This window comes from Phascolarctos cinereus, unplaced genomic scaffold, assembly GCF_003287225.1.
Source record: "Phascolarctos cinereus isolate Bilbo 61053 unplaced genomic scaffold, phaCin_HiC Scaffold_5;HRSCAF=322, whole genome shotgun sequence".
Taxonomy (NCBI): Eukaryota; Metazoa; Chordata; class Mammalia; order Diprotodontia; family Phascolarctidae; genus Phascolarctos; species Phascolarctos cinereus.
Genome location: NW_027555958.1, coordinates 60437192 through 60462718, shown reverse-complemented (window position 1 = coordinate 60462718; position 25527 = coordinate 60437192). Strand labels below are relative to the sequence as shown.

Here is a 25527-nt window from a genome sequence, read left to right as displayed (position 1 = left end):
GCTTTATTGCAATTGATTCCAAATTTTGTGACTGATATCTTACTGAAATAATAAAGCAGCACTTTACATAAAACTGTGTGATTATATTTTCAAATGTGGTTAGAGTCAAAGGCTAAGTTCTCTGACTTGCCCACTGCAGACCCGAAGACCTTTTGATTTAATATTAAAATCAACTTCAGAGAAAGACTTACACGAAATTTACAGGAGACAGAATTTTTCCTGTCACTGAGAAATAATAATACAATTAATATTTATATAGCACTTACTATGTGCCAAGCAGGGTACTATGCTCTTCACAAATACTATCTCATTTGATCCTCACAACAACCCTGAGGACTAGGTGCTGTTTATTTTTAACAGCTAAAGAAACAAACAGGAATTACATGATTTTCCCAGGGACACACAGCTAGTAAGTGTCTGAAGCTGGATTTGAACTTGGATCGTGCTGATTCCAAGTCCACACTCTACTCACTGAGTGACCTACCTGCCCTAGCAACTCCCCTCTTTGGGCTATAAAGAACACCATGCTTTCTAAATTGTAGAGCAATTATTTGAAAAAGATATGAAAAAGAATGAAAATATCCTACCAGCAGGGACTCTGTTTCTATCTGTATTTCTGTCTCTGTCTGTCTCTCTGTCTCTGTCTCCCTGGCCCTCTCTAGCCCTTACCATACCTGCTTGACAATAACAATCTCCTAAATGATCTCTCTACTTTTTAGACATTCCTCACTTTAATCCAACATGATTTAATTTCCAAAATGATCTTCCCAAAGGACAGTTCTGATCATGTTACTCCCCTGCGCAAAAATATTCAATGTCTCCCTAGTACTTCCAGTATGAAATAAAAAGTTCTCAGCCTGATTTTTAAAGCCCGTCATGATTTACCTCTAACCTACCTCTACAAACTTATTTCATACTACCCTAATTCATGCACTGTCCATTTTAGCCAACTTTTGTCCTACTTGCTGCTCCCCAAACTAAGAATTAAATCTCCTGTCCAATAGATAAGTGCTCAAAGAATATGATCAAACAACTCTCAAAAGAATTGCAAACTATTTACCATCAAATGAAAGAATGCTCCAAGTCACTAATAACTAGAGAAATATAAATCAGAGCAACCAGGAAGTATACTGTTAAATATTTAACAATCAGCTCTCTGGGTAAAAAAAAGTATGCATGACAACTTTTAAGTTTAATCTGTATTATTAACATTCTACTCATAAGTTTCATAAGTCTCAATAATAAAAATAAAACAATATATCAGGCTCTGGTTTATAGTGTTTGCTGATTTACAAGGTATAAATGCTCAAAGGGCAAATTCAACCATCTGCTCTCCTGAGCCAGCCTCACCTGATTTCAGCACACCCCTGAAAACAATCCTGAGGTTCCCCCTCATGCCAAGGATTTCAATGGTTTAGGGAACTTCCGGGTGAGGAAACTCCTATTTCCACAAGTCAGTTGCTTCTCAACAATTTATAGTCTTAGAGAGTGTCCTAGGACATGAAAATTTGAGTGACAAGGTCAGAGGCAGAACCTGAACCCAGTTCTTTCTGGCTTCTAGGCCAGCTTTCTAACCATCACGTCATGTTGCTGGCTCAGCTAGTAGTAGTTCTCTCAACAACAACAACAACAACAACAAAAAATCCTTGATAGAATAATGATAGCGATAGCAATAACTTATATTTATATAGCACTTTATAGTTTACAAAGCACTTTCCATACCTTATCTCATTTGATCCTCAAAACAATCCTGTGAGATGGACACTATTACTTTGCACATTTTACAGATGAGGAAATTGAGAAGATTAATTGGCTTACCCAAGATCACATTAATTGTGTTTGGTGAAATTCGAACCCAGGTCTTCTTGACTTCAAAACTATTCACTATTTTACAAACAGGCAATATAGGATACCTCAGAAAGTGCTTTTTAGTTCGATGCTTAAACACTTTTTAGGCACCACTAGATACCAAAAGGCCTTCTTTATCACTCTGATTTTCTACTATCTTTGCAAACCTTAAGGTCATATAAACATATAAATGAAACATATAAATATATTATATAAACATATAAATAGTATTGATGTGGTGCTTGGGTGCTTATGTTTGGGTGCTTGTACTTGGACCCCAATTTCTCCCTAGCCTCAGAAACACTGTCCATGACAAGTTTCTCCCCTGCCCAAGGACCCTGTACCTAGCAATTACTCATGAGTGGTCCCCAGCAAGCCTTCCTTATCTCTCTCCTTGGTGCAGTTCCAAACAGCACCTGCAGGAATTATTAGTTTAAACTGGCTTTGCACTGGGTCATAAAGACATACCAACTCCCTACCTCATTATCTACATCCTGGGCTCCTCATTAACTGTATCCTAGACTTAAGATATATGTATACTCCCTACATCTCTCTTGTCAAACAAGACATTGATTGGTGGCAGATTGGACAACTCTCAGTTACCCTGAACTCTGGTTGACTTAGTGCCATAGCAGGCCTAAAACCACCCCTCCGTGTGGCCCCCGTTGCGGGCTTTTCCTACTGAACTCTGGGTAAAACACCTGCGCAATAGGTACAAGAAGTGCATGTTTCTTTAAGAACTGACCACTCCTTAACCACTCCCTAATCCCACCCCGAATCACCTAATTAGCATATTTGGCACATGTTTTATTGTATTTTATCCTATATAAACTTTAACTGTACCTCTCTAAGGTTGCAGGAATCCTTAAGAATCCTTGCCTGCTGAAAAGCGTAACAATAAACTTTGCCGCCTTGACTTAAAGAATGCTTGAGTCAGTGAATTCATTGCAGACGACCCATCATGTACTTCAGTCTTTGAGGGGTCACAACCTCTCAACCTCTCACATCACAACAGTGTGACATATAAATATTACATAAATAAATGTGCACGTTATGGCCCAAGTTTTGATATCCACCTCATCACCCAATTCAGTGCCTTGCTTAATAAACCTTTGTTGTTGAACTTGTTGATTGTTTAAAATTCCTATTAATAAGGCTGGAGGAGTCACACTGTTGGATAACACAGCAGCAGTCTCTAGCTGGGGTACAGTCATTTTTTTTCCAACCTATTTTTCATTACAAGAGAGTGAAGAGGTGATTCAATGCACTGGATGGAGAACGTTGGTTAGAGACAGAAAGTCCAGGACTCAAATCCTGCCTCTGACATTCACATGTATCTGTCGCTGGGCAACTCCCACTAAATTCCCTGGGCCTTTTATACTAAATCAGTAAAAATCAGCTGTGATCTGAGCTGGTAGGAGGCGTTCTCACACCAGGAGGCTCTCCACTGGCCAGAGTTGGAGAACCTGTATATGTGTTCATTATGGCAAGTAATTTTAACAAGAAACAAAAAGTTTCCTAACTGTCCCTGGCCAGGGAATGAGGAGCTCCCTGCTCTAATCCCTGTTACATCCCTGTAAAGGAGCATCCTGTAGCAGTAGGTAGGATGTCTGGGGGCTAGAATTCCAGCCAAGTTGTGTGTGTGTGTGTGTGTGTGTGTGGTGTGTGTGTGTGTGTGTGTGTGTGTGTGTGTGTGTGTGTGTTTTGGGGGTTTTTTTGCTCAGCCTAACGTCTCTGCTGGCCCTGCCTCCCTCCTTCCCCACACCCCCACCTTGCCTACCGAGCTGGGCGTGGTACTGAGGCTCAGCAGGCCCTCCTGCAGCTGGATAACGTCCACCTTCCCGGTCCTGTAGCAGTCCAGCTGCGAGAAGAGGTTTTCATAGCAGAAGTTGGACTCTCCGTCCTCTTTATTGCCGCAGGTGAGCAGCACGAATCCACGCACCCAGCGGAGCATCGCGCCCAGAGGTGGTGCTGGGGGGTTCCGAGAACGTGGGGAAAGCCTCGTGCGGCCACCAGCCGCTGGTCCTGGCCGAGAACGGAAGGAGGTGGCGGCTCGGACCTCGGGTCTCTGTCCGCGCGTCGTGGTGGCGATGAAGGGGAGAGTGCTCCCTGTGGAACCAGCATCTTCGAAAGGCACTGCTGCGCGCAGGGAAGGAGAGCCGCCGCGGGCTCCCTCGGCCAGGTGGGGGAGGGGGAAGGGGGGAGAGATACTATGACCTGAGGCTCTTTTACTGACCTTTATTCGGTCCATAACTTACTTCTTACACTCGCCTTTCCCCATTCGCAAAACAGAGCAGGGTCCCTTCTCAGTACCCTCGTTCAGAGTAGAAAACATTCGGAGGTTAGGAGGAGATGAGCAGAGGAGGTGAGCAGGGTAGGTAAACATTTGTCCTGAAATAAGCACAGCCCTAGAAATGTATGTCACTATGTCCTCCTGCCCACTCCTCTCCGGCATTCCACAGGGACAGTCATGTACTGTATTTGCCCCAGTATATATTGTTCTTTAGAGAAGAGATTGGTAAAAAAATAAATAAAAAAATAATAAATACCAAAATGCTTTCAACAAAAAAGTATTATTGAATTTTAATTTAAAACTTATTAAAATGTGTTTATTAAATATTTTATTTATAAATACATAAAATTCATTCAGCAGTTGTGAGGTTGCTGAAATGTATTGGTGGAAGGAGTTTTCACACCAGGAACTCCCTACATCAATGAAATCATAGGTCCTAAACAGCACCCCTATTCCCCTCCCCCCCAAAAAAGTGCTGGGTATTGTAGTTGGGGCTAGAGAAACAAAACACAAGCAAGACCCTCAAGGAGTTTACAACCTAAAAGGGAAGCCTTTCTTTTATTTATATCCTCAGCACATTATTGAGCCTGGCACATAGTAAATAAATACTAAAAGCTTGTTGACTGACCAGTAAAAAGTTGGAGATAAAATTATAGAATTTTATGGCTACCAATGCTACTTTATAGCTGCCAATGCTACTTCATCTAGCCCATGCCCACCTCCATTTTACAGATGAGGGATAAGTTTAAACCCTCAAATACTATTGAACTGACAGCACACTTCATTTCTTCCCAATTAAAGTTTTATCCCAGTGTAATACAGAACATTATTTTGCCATTTAGGTAGTAGGGCCCTTTAAGCCATGGAAAACAAAAGTTGGTGCTTAATCTTGCCCCAGACCTCTTTCCTCCTAAATCTAAACAATAGTGAAATGCACTCTTGCATAGCTCAAGCATAGCCCATACCTCTAATGCAAATGGATAAGAAAGCTTGCAATATAATTGCTTTAGATAATTATGTTTATACCAGAGACCGGGACACCTGGTCTCATTTATGTGATCTCTGATCTGTAATAATGGGGTGCTTGGGTGCTTGTGCTTGTACTTGTGCCCCAATTTCTCCCTAGTCTCAGAAACACTGTCTCTAACAACCATTCCCCAGCCCAAGGACACTGTCTGTGCCTCCAGTTATTCATGCATGGGCCTCAGCATGACCCTTATCTCTCTCCCTGGTACAGCTACACAGAGCTGGGCTGCTCAGGCCCCCAGCCCTCAGATCATGTCTCTGGAAGCCTCCCAATTCCTTAGTAAGTTCCTGTCTTGTGAGAAAGCTTTCCCTTGTTGCAGAGCATTCTCTTATCAAGACAGAGAGGGGTGTCCTTGACCAGCCCAAGAACTCTTCCTCTTGCCAGACTTCAAAGATCCATCCCCCTCCCTGTCCTGTATACTCCCTGTACTTTCCCATCCATAGCCCCCAAAGACACCTGCATCTTTGGATCATCAGTGTTCCTCGCCTTTCTTTCCCATGCTTTTTTCTATATAAACCCTAGCTTGACCCCTGATGGGGGCTGCTTGATTTGGATGTGCATACCCCTGGCAACCGCGCACTAATAAATCCACATCTTAAATTACGTCTGGGTTTCACTCGCTGATTTCTCGGTACAACACCAGCATCTTAGTGGTGTCCTCCTGCCTCCCCAATTTGAGGTGGTAGCAGCCTGCCAATTATAAGGCTTTTAATCTTACTCAAGAAGGAAGAAAGAACTCCTCTAATATTACACCAGAATCTCATTTATCTTCAGGTCAAGGTAAATGTCCTTATCAAGACAGAACACCAGGACGTGGATCTGCAAAAAGTCTCTTTTGCTTATCTGGGCAGACTTCAAGAATACTCTGCCAGGGAAAAGGTGTGAATTGGGACACTAGGGTTCTAAGCACAAAGAAAGGACCCATTGTGCCCTTTGCACCAGTTGAAGGCATTTACTGGTCTGTCAGAGTTTTCTTTCTTTTAGGTCTTAAGTGCAAGATTACAATGCAAATTTAATTATCATGTTCCATCTGATTAGATGAAAGGATTAAGGACTGGATCTGTAATCTCAAAGGTATAGAAAACTCCTAGATAAGGAAACACCCTGGACTGATTGATGCAAGTCAGTCCCTTCTCTGCAACTTATAGCATTCGAGAGTTGCCTAGAGTAATGGAAGTGTGTATTTTTGTGTGCTGTCAAGACCAAGTAAGACTAGTTGCTACTCTTCTGCAACTCTTAGCTATGCCACTCATTGATTTATTTAATCCTGCATCCCCACGTGACTACATTTCTATTGCTGCTTGGTCTATTAACCACCCTATTGTTAAGCTTGTTATGTGACTCTGTCTTGTCTCCCCAACAATGGGCAAGCCACCCTGACATCTTTAATTAACTTGGTGAAAACAACACTTTAGATAATGCCGCAGTTATCAAGGGCAATTCCACAAGATACATTGGTGGATTTCAAGGGACATAGAATACCATTGATGTGAAGATTGCAGCCCATGTTTTTCTTGTCCTGAGAAATTGTCTTTGTCCTTCCACAAGACCTCCATGATATCTATCCAACTGCCTGCAGGCCTTTCTTTCCATCATTTAACTTTATTTGGTGAACTAGTAGATCTCTTGATATTATCTTTTACTATTCCTACAAAGAATATGCTTTTTTAAATATGGTCTTATGATTTCATCCAACCCAAGAAACTCCACTGTGAAAATCAATCAATGAATGAAAGGAATGAAAAAGCATTTATTAAACACTATGTGTCAAAGGAAAAATCAAATGTTACAAACTATTCAAGGACTTGGTAAAGCAGATGATCTCGTCCACTAATATTTCTTGTCTTTAGAGAAGAGATATGCCCATCACTTTCTCATAGTGGTTACCTCAACTCCTACTTTCTTAAATCTTCTTTAACTGTTGGGAAAGTATTTGGTCACCTCCTTTGAACAAGAATTGTTTTTGCATCCTGTTAAATCTTGCCAGCTGCATTATAAATACTTCTTTTAAACTCTTGGAAAGATTCCTCCTTTCTCTATCCCCATTTGTCCTATAAAAGGTATTATCTATCCTAAATTGCCATAGAATCCTGCTCTGATTGGCTATGTTCTCCAAGGGGTTCTGAAAAGTTAAAAAAAACAAAACCTCTCAGTACACTAAGATGAAGCTGCTACTGGCCCTCAAAGTCTTCCTTAGCACACTAATAAATTTCCTTTTTCTTTTCAGTTTGGTTAAGGTTATCAGACCACCGCCACCCACCCCTACTCCCCCGGATCTGTCAGCAGATCCAGCTGGTGGGTGAGATCTCTGAGGGCTCTCCAAGAACTGAGGCTGAGAAGTTCCCCAACAGCACAAAGCACTGAGCTGAGTTCTAGGCATACCTAGAAAAGTAAGACAGGTCTTAGTCTCAAGGGGTTCACAGTCTAAGAGGGAGAGGCAACCTGAGTAGGAGGTTTCAGCTGCAAGTCAGATAGATGGATTACCCCCATGGTCTTTTGGGTGCAATGGCAAAGCTTTAATGTTATTTCCTCTGATTTTTAAAAGTCAGCATCTCCAGCTAACGGTCTCTAATGCCTTAGATGAGGTGTAGATCCTTGGGGTGCTGGGACACGACACGTGGGTCCTGCCCAAATGAATTTGACCCATCTTCTTTCAAAGACAAAAGTTTTATTACCGATGACCCATACAGGCCAGACTCTTAAGGAATCTGAACATTAGTCACGCCCACAAAGACAAGCAGGCATGAGGAAATCTTACCATTTAAAAGGGGGCCAGGATGGTTCTTACATACAGCCAAGTAATTTTGGGGTGTTGGGAGGAGGGGCTGGGAAGAGTTGCTGAGTGACTGGGGGAGGAGGTTAGGGAGAATGGGAGTGTTGGGCTAGGCTTTATTAGGGTAATAAAGAGCTGGAAGGAAGAGGTTGAATGGGGTCTAGATAAGATCAAAGGTGGAAAATATACTAGGATCAAAGACTAAGCTTCTTCTTTAGAATGTCAAAGACTAGGTTTCTTAGTTTTTTGGGGGGCTATAGTCAAATGAGACCCAAATTCTTTTTGGGGGGTAAGGGGCAAAGGTCTCAGCTGGGGCCCATACTCCATCACCTTGAACAGTGAGACTAAGAGAATTGCCCATGATCACAACCAGTACAGTATCAGAGACAGATTCTGAACCACTCATTTGGACTCCAGAGTTGTACCTTTACCACTACACGGTGCTACCTCTCTTAGGACAGATAAAAAGAGCTTTTTTAAGTTATACTGGGGAAAAGAGGAAGATCAAAGGAATTGTAGAACCACCTCTTAGTTTGCTTCTCTTTCTTCTGCTAAGAAGAATGATCATTGGACCAAAAAGGTGGACCAAAAATGGTTTATTAGTAATAATAGGTAACTGATAACAACTCCTGGGCTTCCTTCAAGATTCAGCTCAAATCCCATCTTCTGCAAGAGTCTCTTCCCTGTCCACTCCAGCTAGTGCCTTCTCTTTGAGATGCCCTGCCATTTATAATCTATTTATATTGTAGGTAGTAGTCCATTGGGGCTCTTTTAGGACAGGGCCCATTTTGTGGGGGTGAAGGGGTTGCCTTTCTTTGTATCCGCAGGGCTTTGCACAGTGTCTAATATGCAGTAAGTGCTTAATAAGTGTGTGTTGACTGACTAATTCAGAATTGAAATCTAAGATGAGTAGGGAAATAGGAAGAAGGCACCTAAATACTGTGAATGAGTTCAAACCACCAGACCGAAAAGAACCAATACATGTGACTGATGAACCACTGCCAGTGATCTTTGAGTCTTTGGATAATAGAAAAGGTGCCACTGGACCAGAGGAAGGCTCATCCTGGTCTTCCGAAAAAGGAAGACTGAAATTAGCAAGCATCTAGAAAAGAAAGCTATTATCAAAAAGGGCCAACACAGCTTCATGGAAGGATGGAGGGAAATAAGCATTTATTAAGCACCTACTGTGTACCAAGCACTCTGCTAAATACTTTACGAATATTATCTCAATTGATCTTCATAGCAACCCTGGAAAGGTAGGTGCTATGATTGTCCCCATTTTAGAGCTGAAAGTGGGGCATAGGTTAGGTGACTTGCCCAAGGTCAAAGCAAGTGTCTGAGGCAAGAATCAAACTCGGGTTATCCTGACTCCAGGCCCAGCATACAATCCTGAGGCCACCTAGTTGCCTCAAGATTATAGAGATGTGGTCAAAATGATAATAAAGTCAGTTGGATTCAGAACTGATTGAATGGCAAGACCCAAAGGATATTTATTAATAACTCCTCAGTATCAGTTTGGAAGGTCTTTAATGGAGTACTGTCGTACCGAGAAATGAGCGAGACCCAGATGTAATTTAAAATGTGGATTTATTGCGCGTGGCTGCCAGGGGTATGCACATCCAAATCAAGCAGCCCACATCAGGGGTCAAGCTAGGGTTTATATGGAAAAGAGCATGGGAAAGAAATGCCAGGAACACTGATGAGGTAATCCAAAGGTGCAGGTGTCTTTGGGGGCTATGGATGGGAAAGTACAGGGAGTATACAGGACAGGGAGGGGGATGGATCTTTGGAGTCCGGCAAGAGGAAGAGTCCTTGGGCTGGCCAAGGACAACCCTCTCCCTCTGTCTTGATGAAAGAATGCTCTGCAACAAGGGAAAGCTTTCTCACAAGACAGGAACTTACTGAGGAACTGGGAGGCTTCCAGAGACATGATCTGAGGTCTGGGGCCTGAGCAGCCCAGCTCTGTGTAGCTGTACCAGGGAGAGAGATAAGGGTCATGCTGAGGCCCATGCATGAATAACTGCTAGGCACAGTGTCCTTGGGCTGGGGAATGGTTGTTAGAGACAGTGTTTCTGAGACTAGGGAGAAATTGGGGCACAAGTACAAGCACAAGCACCCGAGCACCCCCATTATTACGGGTCAGAGATCACACAAACCAGACCAAGTGTCCTGGTCTCTGGTATAAACACAATTATCTAAAGCAATTATATTGCAAGCTTTCTTATCCATTTGCATTGGAACTAGGGGCTAGGCTGAGCTATGCAACAGTACATTTCACTCTTGTTTAGATTTAGGAGGAGAGAGGATTAAGCGGTAATTTCTGCTTTCCATGGCTTAAAGGGCCCTACTACCTAAAATGGTAAAATAATGTTCTGCTCCCTTCAGTTTTACATGTGTATCAGGGACTTCAAAGAAGTGACAAATGGTGTGCTCATCAAAAACAAAAATGACCCAGAGCTAAGAAGGACAGCTACCATGGCAGATGACAAATTTAGGACCCAAAACACCTTGACAGGCTAGAACACAGGGCCAGATCACTTGAAATGCAAAGGTAAAAACGACAGACCTTATGCTCAAGAAGCTTGCTTTCTGGGAGGGGGGAGGGAGCCAAACAACATACATGCAGATAAAAACAAAAGAAATACAAAGAAATTTCATTGGGCATGGGGGATACTTAAGGGAAATCAGGAAAGGCCTTTGGTTAAAGGCTGGCTTTGAGAGTCTTGAAAGGAATTAAGGGGAGGGGGCTGAAGGAGAACATTCCAGACTTAAGGGACAGACTTTGCAAAGGGACAAAGAAGTGCCGTAGACAATTTACAACAAGTAGGTGAGTTGGGTTAAAATCTAGAGTTTGTGAGGAAAGTAATGTGTAACGAGCCTGAAGAGATGGTAGGTTGGAGAAAGCTTTTGAAGGGCCTCAAATGCCAAAACAGAGGGGTTTGTGTTTTTTATTCTAGAGGCAATAGGGAGTCTCTGGTGCTTCATGAGCAGAAAAATGATATCGTCAGACCTGTGCTTTAAGAATATCAATTTGACACTAATACACTGTTGGTGGAACTGTGAACTGATCCAAACCATTTTGGAAAGCAATCAGGAATCATGCCCAAAAAGTTATAAAACTGTGTATAACCCTTTGACCCAGCAACACCACTAGGAGGTCTGTTTCCCAAGGTGATCAGAGAAAAAGGAAAAGAACTTTTATGTTCCAAAATATTTATAGCAGCTCTCTTTGTGGTAGCAAAAGCCTGGAAATTGAGGGAATGTCCATCAAATGGGGAATAACTGTAATACTAATGTGCTATAAGAAATGATGAGCAGGTCAGTTTTAGAAAAGTATAGAAAGATCTTCATGAAATAATGAAGAGTGAAATGAGCAGGACCAAGAGAAGGTTGTACATAGTAACAGGAATATTGTTCAAAAGATAACTATGAATGACTAAGTTATTCTGAGTATTATGAATACTCAAATCAACTACAAATGACCTATGAAGGAAGATGCTATATGCCTCCAGAGAAAGAACTGATAAACAGAACTATGCATAGTATGATTTTACATAGACATACAGATTTAGATATAGATGTAGATGTAGACATAGGTGTAGATGTAGACGTAGATATAGATATAGACATAGATATATCTGTGTCAAATGGTGGCCTTCTCTAGGATGGGGTGGGGGAGGGAGGTAGAAAGATAGTTTGCAACTTAAAATGTAACAAAATAAATAATTTTTAAAAATAAATTTGACAGCTACACAGAAGATTAATTGGAGAAAAGGCTGGATGAAGGAAGACCAATTAGAAGGCTGCTGCAGTACTCCTGGTGAAATCACACAAAGGCCTGAATTAGGTTGCTTTGGTGTGAGTGAAGAGAAGAATGTGAGAGAAAAGAATTGTAGACATAAAATCAACAAGAATTGGCAGCTGGATGGATATGGGATTTGATTGGGATATACTTTGTAGCTATAAGTATAAAATCTAACACTTGGATTGAAGAAAACAACTTCATGACAATGGCAGAATCAGGCATCTTCACACAAATGAGGAAGGTGTGGCAAGATCGTTTTTTATTGTACTATAAGATAAGTGTGAAATGACAACCACAAAAATTGATGTAATCTCAGGCTCCACTAAGAGAGGTTCAGGGTCCAGAACTAACAAGGTCATAGGCCCGATGCGCTCTAAACTGTTCAGAGCACATTGGGAGTACTCTGTTTCATTCTGGGAATAGTACTTTAGAAAGAATATGGATATGTTAAATAGTGTCTGGAGGAGCACAACTAGGATGGTGAGGGGCTTGAATTCATGCCATATTAGTATTAGTAGAAGGAAATGACAACACTTAGCTTGGAGAAGGGGCAGCTAGGTGGTACAGTGGATAGAATGCTTCACCTGGAGTCAGGAACTTCCTAAGTTCAAATCTGTCCTGGGCTACTTACTAGCTGTGTGACCCCAGGCAAATCACTTAACCCAGTTTGCCTCACTTTCCTCATCTATAAAAATGAGCTGGAACCACACCAGTATCTTTGCCAAGAAAACCTCAAATGGGGTGATACAGGCCTGAAAAACAACAGAACAACAAAAGCTGGGAGAAGAAAAGATATGGTTGAAAGGCTACATGAATATATTAAGCGTGTTCTGTTTGGCCCAAAAGGGCACAACTAGGCCTAACAGGTAGTTATTCCAGAGTGGATATCTTTTTGAAAAGATTTTATAAATGAGGGATAATGCTTGGAATTTGAAAAGACAAATTTTATTGCATTAGCCATGGTCATTACTATTCTTGCCTATAGTTTATGTATTTTAACTAATTAACCACAGCCAATTTAATCTAATAAGAAGTATCTACAATGCATTAAGTAGTTTCCCCATGGAAGATTTGTAGGAAAATGTCGACCAGAATCAAAAAGATTGAAAAGGCAATGTGGTATTGCTAAGTATGCTAGTGAAATAATGCCTAACACCGAGGAAGTTCAAGAATACCTCAAAATATCAAAGATAGAATCTCATTTTATGTTCTGATAGCACATGGGATTTGAATGCTCAAAATTAAGTCCATTCTTAGCAAGGCCACTGTTTTCCTGGAAATTTTTTTTTCTTTTGCTGAAAATAAAGATATTTCATGGTATTTTGAATTTTCTTCCCAAATAATCGAAATGCTGGGGGGGGGGAAAAACAACTTTAAAAATCTCAGACCCTCTGCCAGCCAAAAGGTCACGTTAAGAAATTTTTCTAATTTATTGGGCTAAGAGTATAAAGATCTACTTGCAGACAAAGAATAGCAGCTTGAGTTTCCCCAACAAGCCAAGGTAATGACAATTTACAGAATTCTCTGCAGGCACTTAGAGGATATGTCAAGAGCTCTGTAGGAGGTCAGGAAAAGCAGACATATGAAGACAGTTAATGCTTACAGATCCTGGGCAGGTTGTGTAACAAGGGTGGCAGACAACAGATGTTCCATTGAATTTACAGATGCAATCTCACAGGTGTACAAAAGGCTGCACAAAACTTGATGTATGTCAATAATCTGGTTGTTTGGGTAGAAATAAAAAGTGAGCTTGATAGCCACTTACATAGTATTTTGTTTTTCTGTACCTATACCTATTGATAAGTATTGATTGAACCAAATGTAGGAAATTAGGTAGAATCTTGAGCTATAGGACATGTACCATTATACAAATATCTGTGTTCGATACATATGTATACATTATACACATAGAATGATTTTTCCATGTTTTAATTAATTTAATTCATTAACGTTTTCCACTAATTAACTTTTCATGATTCTCAATTCTACTAAAAGGCTGATATTAACATTCTTCTGGTGGTGATGTTTGGCTGTGAGTCATGGAACACCTACACCTCTAAAGAACAAAAATTTCAAATGGCCGTAAAGTACAGCGCAACGAGTGTGAGTAGCCTGTAGTACACCAGCAATGGAGGTCTGTGCAGAAGCATCACAGAGATGCATAATTAGCAAAGGAAGCAGGTCATTCAGGTAGCAAGGGAGAGGGATAGCAATGGACAGCCCACACTGGTAACCCACAAAAAAGTGGTGAGGTCTAGAGGAAGGGCCCTGACACCATGGGAGGACCACCAATGGAAAAGTTCAAGTGACAGAAGACACAGGATAGAAAACTGTTCTAGGCTTGTCATCTGCACCATTGACAAGAACACCCAAATGTAGAGATCCATTGAAGCACTGAGGTTTTTAAAGACTTATGTACGTAGTATTTCAACATAAAGCCTTTTAGGAGTTAAGGTATAAAACATTTAACATCAGCTGTTAAGGCACACCAAAACTTTTATAATTTACTTCCCACTATAAATCTCATCCTAAAATGTGTTTCAGTTCAATTATGCAAGCTTCAGGTTAGGACTCAAGGGATCTCAGTAGGGAAGGCAAATAGAATTCTAAACATATTAAGGATTTCATTTATAAATAACATCAAAATTATGATTTAATATTTAAATTCCAGCATATACAAAATTAAAGTAAGATGTTCTGGGTGGTATTTGATACCTTCCTTCCTCTTGGATACCACATCTCTTCACATGGATCTGTTACAGTTTAAAAGAAAAAAATCAGTCCAGGAATTGTTGTGTTTTTAAGCCCTTCTGCTCAGTGCCAATAGTTTACACATTTCATTTCTAGGATATTCCCAAATTTTTTTGTACTTTTTCAAACACCAAACGGCTGATGCCAACTGCTGGAAACAACTTCACAAAGTTGGGAGCGATGCCCCTGAATAAGCCTGTTAGCCCTTCTTTGACAATTATTTCTTGAAAGAAATAATAGATGTTCCGCTGCAGAGCTCCTTTTATGGAAGATAAAAAAATGAAAAAAAAATCAGACTACTTTAATACTAATTTCCAAGTCTGTTTTTGCGTGTTTTAATGTTATGTTAACATAGTACATATAATATAGTTGCACTATTGTTTAATACAATACCAAGTTTTTTTTAAAAGCTTGGACTGTAAGTACAAGCTGACAATGAGCATCTCCCCTCACAAGCATGTGTGAAGAACAACAGTTATAACTATTAGATGGGTGTTTTAGTGACACTTGGATTTCTGGTTTGTCAACTGTTATTCTGCCTTTTTTCTTTGTGATGCCAGGGAGTTTGGCTTGGATCTTTGTACTACTGTAGAAAACCTCTGTAAGACATTTTGGAACAGGCCCATTGATCATAGTAAATGGCAGGGACATTTTCTAATTCTCTTTAAAAACCTACACTATTCACAAGGAGGTCTTCACAATGCCAAATTCCATTAGATATTGCTAATATTTTCCTGTAGCAGATTTTTATTATGGTATCCCAAGGGTTAGGGATGGAGGGACAGCCCCAAGGGTTTACGTCTCCTTTCTGACATTCACTGACTGTGACTCTGGAACAGGGATGGGTAACCTGCAGCCTGGAGGCCACATGTGGCCTTCTAGGGCCTTGGGTGTGGCCTTTTGACTGAGTCCTAGTTTTACAGAACAAATCCTTTTAAGTGGATTTGTTCTGTGAAGTTTGGATTCAGACAAAGGGCTACCCTTGAGGACCTAGAGGGTCACATGTGGCCTTGAGGCCACAGTTTCCCCACTCCTGGTCTGAAGCAAAACATTTAAGCTTTTAGTGTGTCCAGACAGTCCTCTAAAGTTGAAGAATAGCTGCTTATCTGAACTGGGAGAATGAAATAACAGATCAAAACCATTAAAAAAAAATTTGTAATTATATACAATCCTATTATATAGAGTGGAAATTACCTATAAAATTCTAACCTAGCCAACCTAATTCTATCATCACCCTAAATAAAGCTAAACACAGTGGTATTAACTACAATGCCCCAGAAAGACATCTGCAGCCTGTACTTTCTCTGCCAGAATTATCCAAGAAATAAAGTCATCACTACCTAGTCAGGCAGGTTCTTATGTTAGGTATCATCAACAAGCAAGGAAAAAACAGATCTTCAAGATGATTGCACTTCATTACTGAAGAAACTGCTCCCGTAAAGTCCAGGTCTCGGGACCATACCCAGCCAACAATTACAGCAACTCAAAACCTTGCAAAATCCGAAAGACCTCAAGGAGAATGCCAGCCCCGATGCCAGGTGAACGAGCAGACAGCATGATGTACTCGGAGGAAGGAAGACCTGCATTCAATAACTTGTCAATAAACATTTATTAAGCGCCTTCTATGTGCTGACACATCTCAGCCACTTAACAGTCTTATGACCCCAGGCAAATCATTTAACCTCTGACTCTGTTTCCTCTTTTGTAAAATGGGGATAATAACAGCATCCATTTCAAATGGTTGTTGTGAGGATTGAATGAGACAATGTGTATAAAGCATCTATATAAATGTAACTATTTACAATAAAACTATTATTACAATACATATGGATGAGGCAGCATGTTGGAAATAGGGAATCAGCCTTGAAACCAGGAAGAGCTAGGTTCAGATCCTGTCTCTGACCCATATTGGCTATATGACCTTGGGCAAGTCACTTAACCTGCTAGTCCTCTAGGCAACTCTCTAATGCTGTAAGTTACAGGGAAGGTGCCAAGCTGCATTGGTAGTTTTCCCACTGAGAGTTCCTTATACCAATTAAATCATAGGTCTGGTCCTTATCCCGATCCTTAAGTAACCCTTTTTCTCCCTTAGCTAACATAATACTTTAACCAATTTTCTACCCTCTCTGTCTTTGTATCTAATGGGTATAGAAATAACAGATGACTTCCAGATTCTTGGTAATTAGATGGTGACCTATGGATATGTTGTTGTTTAGTGGTTTTTCAGTCATATCCAACCCTTTGTGACCCCTTTTGGGGTTTTTCTTTGCAAAGACACTGGAGTGGTTTGCCATTTCCTTCTCCAGCTCGTTTTACAGATGAGGAAACTGAGGCAAACAGGGTTAAGTGACTTGCTCAGTGTCACACATCTATTAAGTGTCTGAGGTCAGATTTGAACTCAGGTCCTCCTGACTCCAGGCTCAGCAACTAAGCTTCCCTGAGCTATGAATATAAAATGCTGTATACTCTGTCAGAAACAACCCATGTTTAACTTTTATTCTTTGGGCCAGGGAAGGGTTTGTTAGGAAATACTAGCAGTATAAAAAGCAAAAAGTATCCATAAGATATGTTATTAAAAGACACAGGTGACTCCATGGCAGAAGTTGTGTGGCAAAGTATTGCTTCCTTCCTCTTCACCGATCGAACCCTCCCATTCCCATTGAAACACTTTTCCCTCCTCATTTTCCTCTTCCCCAGAATTTAGCCTACTAAACAGCGATTTGTTATAAATGAGGATATAAAGGGTTTTCTTGCTTAAGATTGAGTAATTAATGCCCAGGCTGTTGGTGCATGTATGCTACTCCACCCACACAAAGAGCCAGCTAGTGTCGCCAGAGTATCCCTGGGCTCTGGCTGGTGTCCCCAGTGCCCCTCCTACACTGTGAAGTAGACTGCCTATATCATACACCCACGATAGGCGGCCTAACTTCCTTACAGCAGCCGTCAGTCCTTAACATCCCACCCCAACACACACCAGTTCATTCCACCAGAGGTTTAAGAGTACAATTCTCCCCATAGGGGCTGCTAGTGGCACAGTGAATAGAGCTCTGACATTGGAGTCAGGAGGACCTGAGTTCAAATCCAGCCTCAGACACTTAACACTTACTAGCTGTGTGACTTTGAGCAAGTCACTTAACCCTGACTGTCTCACCAAAAAAAGAAAAAAGAATTCTCCCCAGCTGTTACTTTTTTAAAATTCCAACTCATCTTCTTCATTAACCTCCCATCATCCTCCACCCCAGCTCTACTGTCCCTGCCACAAGTTCCTGGCTTCTTGGTCCCTCCCCCTACCTCAAACTCTTAGTTCTTTATGGACCACCCTAGGACCTTAAGTTGTAAGAAAGCACTTAGTAAATGCTTTTTCATTCATTCATCTTCCTGTGGTCCAGCTGATATAATGGCATGGGTTCCTTAGATGCTGATTCCTATTCCTATGTGACACAATCCATCAAATTATGCAAACAACTCCTGGTTCTTCTCTGCCTGTACCCATATAGGCAGTTAGGCCTAGTGGATAGAGCCCTGGGCCTGGCTTCAAGAAGACCTGAGTTCAAATTCTGCCCCAACACTCTCAGCTGTGTGACCCTGTGCAAATCACTTAACTTCTTTCTCAGTTTCCTGAACTGTAAAAATGACGTTATTAATAGTACCTTCCTCCTAGGGTTATTGCAAGGACAAACTAAAATAATTCATGTAAAGCATTTACCACAGTGCCAGGTACATAGTATAAAAATAGCTAACATTAATAGAGTTCACACTATGTATATAGAAAGCGCTTAAATACTTGTTCCGTTCCCCGCATATTGTTATCCCTTCCACATCTCAGGAGTTAGGGGTGCAACGCCCCCACAATCTGGAAAATCCACATAAAATTTTTTGTCCCTCCCTTTGTACCAGAAAAGAAGTCTGAATTTTCCTTTTTCTTTTTCTTTTATGGTGTATTTATAGTACCTCGTTGTAAAAATTGGGTTAAACATTAGGTCATGGGCTTTGTGTCATCTGCTGGCCTCATGTCATCTGCAGCTTCAGCAAAAATCCCAAAAAATTCCCATTTCATTTTTTATGCTATAAGTTATAACAAAATTTTAATGGGGAAAGTCGCGATGTGGAAGGGATAACTGCACCCTCATCAGCTAGATCTGTAGCTTAACTTCTAATTCTCATCCTTTACTTCTGCACATGTTGTTTTTCTCGAGCCCCCAGTGCGGACATAAGGAAAATGTATTCCATTGGTAACCAGAAGACTGTGCTTTAAATGCTGGCCTTGTGGTCCAGACACACTATCTGTGTGGCCTTGGACAGAAACTCACCTTGGGCCTGCATCCGAGTTCTCACTAGGATCAGAGGTAGCTGGCTAATTGACCGCAAAAGTTAGATGAGGCACTACATAACAGCAACATCAATACGCCAGGGTTTACAGAGTCTTCCGCGTAATTATTTAGCCAATAATTCTTCAAAATCTGTTAGAGAACACAGAAGCAATTATTTGCAAATCTAAGCAGAATAGCAATGAAAAACCAACTACTAAAACTTTTTTCTCTTTCATATGAAATCCTTGCCATCTGCCATGCTGACTCTGGTTTTGTAGGCTAGATTATTGCCAAAAGAGAGTGGTGGGGAAAGGGAGAAGCTATTTCTACAGCTACTGCAGGATATGTACCATTCTAGCAATGTTTTAGAATAAAGCTTGTCTGACCCCTTGAAATTGTTTATAAACCCAATATATCAAAACCATTTCTGCCAGCCGATGTTACTTCAGGGCAAGACAATCTGGGAAGCTGGTTCTGTTGTTGTAGATCCCTCCCATCTAAAATGCTCTGTGACTTCTAAATGGCTATAGATGGAATCATAGCCACAGCCACAGTTTTAGACTAAAATTTGTTTGAAAGGGCCGCCACACTAACAGTTATTTTAAATTATCTGTGTTTTCTTGAAGGATTTTGAACTTTATACTTGAGTCCTGAAGTCATTGTTGAAAATTGTATAACTTCATAAAATAGAGAGAATAAATCATTACATTCAACAGAATCTTTATTTAGTGTTTATTATTTTAAATATAGCCATCAGAGTCTGGGTCAGCTGTTATCTGGAGGTAAAATGCTTAGAATGAGCTGAGATGCAAGGATGGAAGTAGTTTGACATTCATACTAGAGCACAAAGTAGCACAAAGATAGCAAAAGAAAAAAATGCATTCAGAAAATTTAGAATAGGGACCAGATTTGTCATTTCATTTGGATAGGGAACTCCCAGTGAGAATATTCCCTCTACCAATGCAGTTCAGCATCTTCTCTACAATTTAGTCTCAAGAGTTGTCTAGAGCATTGAAAGGTTAAATGACTTACCAAGGGTCCCACAGCTACTCCCACAGAATTGAGACTCAAACCCAGGTCTTCCTACCCTCAAAGGCAAATCTCTATCTAGTCCATCACACTGCCTCTCCTAAAAGTTAATGCATTAAGTCCTAAAAAAAACAATAATAGAGAGGCTTAAAGGGTAGAGATCTAGTTTGGGAATCCAGAAATTCCCCCTGTGTGATCCTATATTGTTCAATCATTTCAGTCACATCTGACTCTTTGTCACCCCATTTGGGGTTTTCTTGGCAAAGATACTGAAATGGTTTGCCATTTCCTTCTCCAGCTCATTTTACAGATAAGGAAACTGAGGCAAACAGGGCTAAGTGACTTGTCCAGGGTCACAACAGCTAGTAAGCATCTGAAGCCAGATATGCACTTAGGAAGATGAGTCTTCCTGATTCCAGGACAGGCACTCTATCCACTGCACCACCTAGCTGCCCAAGTAAGTTACTCAAATTCTCAATACCCTCAGGCTATTTCCCAAAGCCTAGAAGTTGCAAAGCCAATCTGTATTGTTAGAGTGTGTTTCCTCACAGGGAGTTCCCTATACAAATGAAATTGCAGTTTTGGATGAACAATCTGAGAGAAATAATTAGCAATAACCAATATCTTGGGGGGATGCAGAGTTCTCCCCTTCTTCTAAAGTCCTGATTTTAAAAAGTAGAACGTTCAGTCTCTTGAAGGACATTACTGATAATGAAATTGAATTAATTTCTCCTCTATCTGACCCAACCCAGACCTACAAGGAATCTCTAGACCAGGTGAATCTCATTCAATTAAGCTTGGGTGGAGACAGAGCCTTTTGTCTAAGGGGTGGTCTGAGTATAGGGGTAATTTCTCTGTCCAAGGTGGCTTGATGTCACTCTTAGCCTCTCATTTTAATACAGCTCACCTCGGATTTGTGTTATCCAATCAAAGTCGATTGCCACCCCTCAGGAACATTCTCTTTGAAGGGTATATAAACTGTGAGCCCACCACCATGATTGTCTTTGGTCTAAGAGAGACATACATGCTGGCCTTATTAATAAAATCATCAAATCACCCAGAAATGATTAATTTCAGACCTTTTTAATCACCACAAACCTCAATAACATGCTACACTTCACACAGAATAAGCCAAAACCACCAGAGAGCCTGTGCTTTGGATTGGCTTTCAGTAGGGCTAATTCATTTGTGCTACTCTAATTGCCTGATCAACTCTTACTCGATCATCCTGATGAAGTATGTATTTTTGAGACGACCTGTCAGGATTCAGGGAATAGGTTTGTGGCCACCAAACCACTTAAAATCAAATAGACTACATAGAAATCAAAATAAGAGACCTTGGCTATGGTGTTTGACCAACCTCATCTTTTAATTAACTCTACTAGACAATATTTCACTGCCTCTTTCTTTTCTTCCTCATCTTTAAATTTGAGCATATATATATTTGGGGTCAAACATCATTAAAGCCAAAAATAATTCATGAGGATAATCAAAAAATGAGTACCATTAGCAAAAAGAGACTCTTAACATATTAAACAAACAAAATAGATATTGTTCTGTCTAAAGTGGTCTGTTATCAAAAGCCAAAATAGTGTAGCATGTTTCTTTAAATATAACCGAAGATTAGATTTCTTCTTAACTCAATTGCGATAACTTATCTTGGGAGTAAACTCACCTCATAGACGGATAAATCTACGCCAGCATAAGGAATGATGCTCAGAAAATTAGGTACATAGCCTTTGTAAAAAGTTCCAAGGGGTTCATTCTTCACTATCTGTATGGCACAATTAAACATTCCGGAGTATTGTCCAGTTTTGCCTAGAGCCAACCTGGTCTTTAAAACCTGAATGCAAAAGAATGTAGTTAAATCTCCAATCAGATTTATTAAATCCAAAGCACTCTAATGAGCTATGTCATTTCAGTCAGTTAATAAATATTTATTAAGCATCTACTATATGCCAGGCTAAGCACCAGAGATACCAAAAGAGGCCAAAAACCATCCCTACCTTCCAGGAGCTCACAAGCTAACGGATTATTTCACCAATATCATACAGAACTCCAGAAAGGAAGAAATCTTACAGTGAGTCATTTTCTCAGCTGTGTATATTTGCAACTGTCTACAGCAAGGCTGTTCAAACTGAGCTTGGTAAAATCTTGCTACAGTTCCATGGGATACTGGGAAAGGCCTCCAGCAGACTGTGGCATGTGAGTTGAGCCTCAAAGGAAGTTAGGGATTCTAAGAGGCAAAAGTGGGGAGGCAGAGCACTGGAGGCATGGGGCATAGCCAGTACAAAGGCCCAGATACGCAAGCATGAGAAGCGACAAATAAGCCAGTATGGCAGAATCACAAAGTACGTGGAAGGTAATAATATGAAAGAAGACGAGAAAGACAGATTGTTTAAAAGACCAAATGAAATAAAATATGTTAAGTGCTTTGAAGCATTTAAGTGCTATATGAATATTGGTGGTTATTGTTAATAATCAAAATTCTATGAGTTATTGGTATATTCATATGCTTGTTATATCCCCTATCCTATGGACAGTACATTCTGCTACTGCTCCTGTAATGCTTGTGATTCAGAAACTTGCAAGGTAATTTTTTCCCCCTGATAACTCTCCCCATACTCATTCCTATCATGCTTAGTCTTTCCTCCTCAATCCAGGGTCTGCCTCCTTTCACTGTGCCTTCTGTAGCTTCTCTGCTCTACCAGAAAACTCCCTTTTACTTTATTATTTATTATATTTATTTATATATTTAGTGTGTTTATTATTATATAATATATTATACATTATATATAATTATTTGTATGATTATTATTTATTATTAATAGATTTGTTCATATCATATTTTTCCCATCTTCTAGAGTTCCTAGAAATGTGGCTCTCCTCTGTTCCCTTTTCCATTGCCAGCTTCTCCTACTCTCATGCCCCTCAGCACACTGGCCCAGGAAGAACAATAAGCCTGCTTCCTGTTCTACACTGCTACTTCCAGACCCACCTGCTTTCACTCAGCAATTTCTCCTTTGAAGTTGACTCCATCCATCCATGCTTAGGTCCTTGTTGCTGTCACCTACTAACCTTCAGGCTACTCTCTTTCTTTTCCTCAATGACTTAGCCAGCTGGGTCAGTCTTCTCTATCCTATCCCCTACCTTCATTCTTGGAGATGCCAATATTCATGTTTATGTCTTTTAGTCTGCTGACATCCTCAACTTGTTCCAGCCCCAGCTTTACTCTACTTCAGTCACCCACCAAGTCACCCACATATTAGAACTCACCAGTATCCAATGATCTTGAACTCTGAAATTCCCCTCTCTGATGTCTTTCTGCCTCTCCTTCTGTCTCACTTATTTGACACCTGCTTGTCACTCTTCCTGCAATCTTGAGTCCCTCCATATCTCGATGCTCTCTTATTCTATCACCCCGATTCTAACATCATTTTTTCCCTTCATAGTCTTGACCTTATAAGACTAACCTTATACATAACTCATTCAATAAGACACTGCTCAGTCTCCTTGAATCACTATTCCCCTTCCCCTTCCCCTTTCCCTTCCCCTTCCCCATTTATTGCCATTCCTCAACCTGGGGCCACTGACAACATCTGCTGACCTCAGTCCTACGCAAGGAAGTCATGAAAGCATGATGACTGAGTCTAACACAAATTCATATTATCTAGAGTCATAATTAAGAATTCCAGTCCCTGGGACAAATTCAGTAAGGCAGGGAAGGGGCAGGGCTCCTGTAGACAGGAACCAAATTGGAGGCAGATTCCACGAGAGCTAACAAAGTGGATGAACTGGGAGGTCCAGGTAGGCAGGAGTTTCAGTAAAGAAGACTGTGAAAATACACAAATAAATAAAATAAAATAAATAAAAAAGAAGACTGTGAGCCATGTATTGAAATTGCTAGGGAATAAGGAAAGAGACTTGGAAGTAAATATAACATGTTCCAAATCTCTAGTAATAAGAGAAATGAACATTAAAACAACTCTGAGGTTCTACCTCGTACCATCAAACTAACAAAGATGACAAAAATGGAAAACAACAACTGTGGAAAGGGTTGTGGGAGGACAGGTGCATTGGTGCACAGTGGGTAGTCTAATGATTCTAGAAGGAAATTTGGAATTATGCGCAAAAGTCACTGAACTGTATAAGTTCTTTGACAGAGCAAAACCATACTCTATAAAACAGGGAAAGAATCCATAACTAAAAAATATATTTATAGTAGCATTTTTACCTATAGCAAAGAACTGGAAAGAAAGTGAGTACCTATCAACTTTGGAATAACTGAACAAACTATGACATATAAATGTCATGGAATATTATTGCGCTTGTAAGAAATAAAGAGAAACTTGGGGAGATTTGTATGAACTGAGACAAGGTGTTATAAGCTAGGTGGCTAAGTGGCCTCAGTTTCTTTATCTGTAAATGGGAATAATAATAGTTCCTTCCTCCCAGGGTTCTTATGAAGATCAAATGAGATAATAATTGTAAAGAGTTTATCAAAATGCCAGGCACATAGTAAGTGCTAAATAAATGCTAGCTGTTATTATTATTATTATCATTATTATTATTATTATTATTATTATTATTATTAAGTGCTAGACCTGGAATCCAGCCTCAGACACGTACTAATGGTGTGACCCTGGGCAAGTCACCTTAACTTCTGTCTGCCTCAGTTTCCTCATTTGTAAAATGGGGATAATAATAGCACCTACATCACAGAGTTGTAGTGAGGTTTAAATGAGTTAATATTCGTAAAGTGCTGTATAAATGCCAGTTATTATTATTACTACTATTAAGTAAGCAAAAGCAGGAGAACAATTGAACCATTGACTATACTGCTATAAAGAACAAACATATTTGAAAGACTTAGGAACTCTGATAAATGCAGTGACCGGTCACAAATCCAGAAGCCTGATGATGGAGCATGCTTCCCATCTCTTGGCAGAAAGGTGACAGGAGAGAGGTACAGAATGGGACACTGATTTTCAGGCATAACCAATTCCACTTTTTTTTTTGTTTGACTATACTTATTTGTTACAATAGAGTGCTGTTAATGGGGAAGGAGAATAGTGATGGTGATGCAAAAAAAAGAAAGATATGAAAGCATATCAATGAAATGCATTAGTAATATGCAGAACAGCACAGAAGAAAGTTCACAAGGTGACACGGACAAGAAAGGCAGTTGATAAGGGGTATCATATTGCTTACCTTCTTGGTGGATGGGAGAGGGACTGGAGAGAGGAAGAGAATTTGGAACTCAAATATTTTTTAAAATGTTAAATAAGTAAATTGTTGGGGTTTATTTTTTGAGAAAGAAAAAGAAAGGCAGTGTTGTATACTTTAAAATGTGTTCTCTAGGGACTCCCCAGAGTCCATTAGGATTCTATGAAAGACATTTTCCATGACAGTGTCAAACACCTTTAGCACCTGCATGTCTCCATGTTTTGGGGCTCACTTCATGCTGATATTCAGAAGATTTCTGAACAGAGTCATTCCACTGTTTGCATCTCTCTAAGAATCTTACATGATCTTAACAGAGGCCTAAGAGACTCTTTTCACTCTTTGCCCTAGTGTACTGAATCTTCTATAATCAATAAACACCAAAAGCAACAGGATCTTCAATAAATACCTCATATTCTCCATGCCTTTCTATCAGTTCTATGATTTTGGAGATTTGGCCTACTACAG

General features: G+C 40.3%; 1 protein-coding gene and 1 pseudogene across 2 annotated transcripts in view; both read right to left on the bottom strand.

The window, feature by feature from the left end:
• Nucleotides 1–4099, bottom strand: part of LOC110217802 (mitochondrial adenyl nucleotide antiporter SLC25A24-like) — a 43821-nt pseudogene extending 39722 nt beyond the window's left edge. Inside the window, exon 1 of the transcript XR_013487091.1 lies at nucleotides 3629–4099. The product of XR_013487091.1 is annotated as a mitochondrial adenyl nucleotide antiporter SLC25A24-like (transcript). The remainder of the gene's footprint in view (nucleotides 1–3628) is intronic.
• A 9574-nt stretch (nucleotides 4100–13673) lies between these two features.
• Nucleotides 13674–25527, bottom strand: part of LOC110217816 (mitochondrial adenyl nucleotide antiporter SLC25A24-like) — a 50740-nt gene continuing 38886 nt past the window's right edge. Inside the window, 5 exon segments of the mRNA XM_078154984.1 lie at nucleotides 13674–14753; nucleotides 15147–15157; nucleotides 18804–18846; nucleotides 18849–18957; nucleotides 21512–21679. Of these exon segments, the coding sequence (XP_078011110.1) occupies nucleotides 14590–14753; nucleotides 15147–15157; nucleotides 18804–18846; nucleotides 18849–18957; nucleotides 21512–21679 (495 nt within the window). The 3' untranslated portion in view covers nucleotides 13674–14589.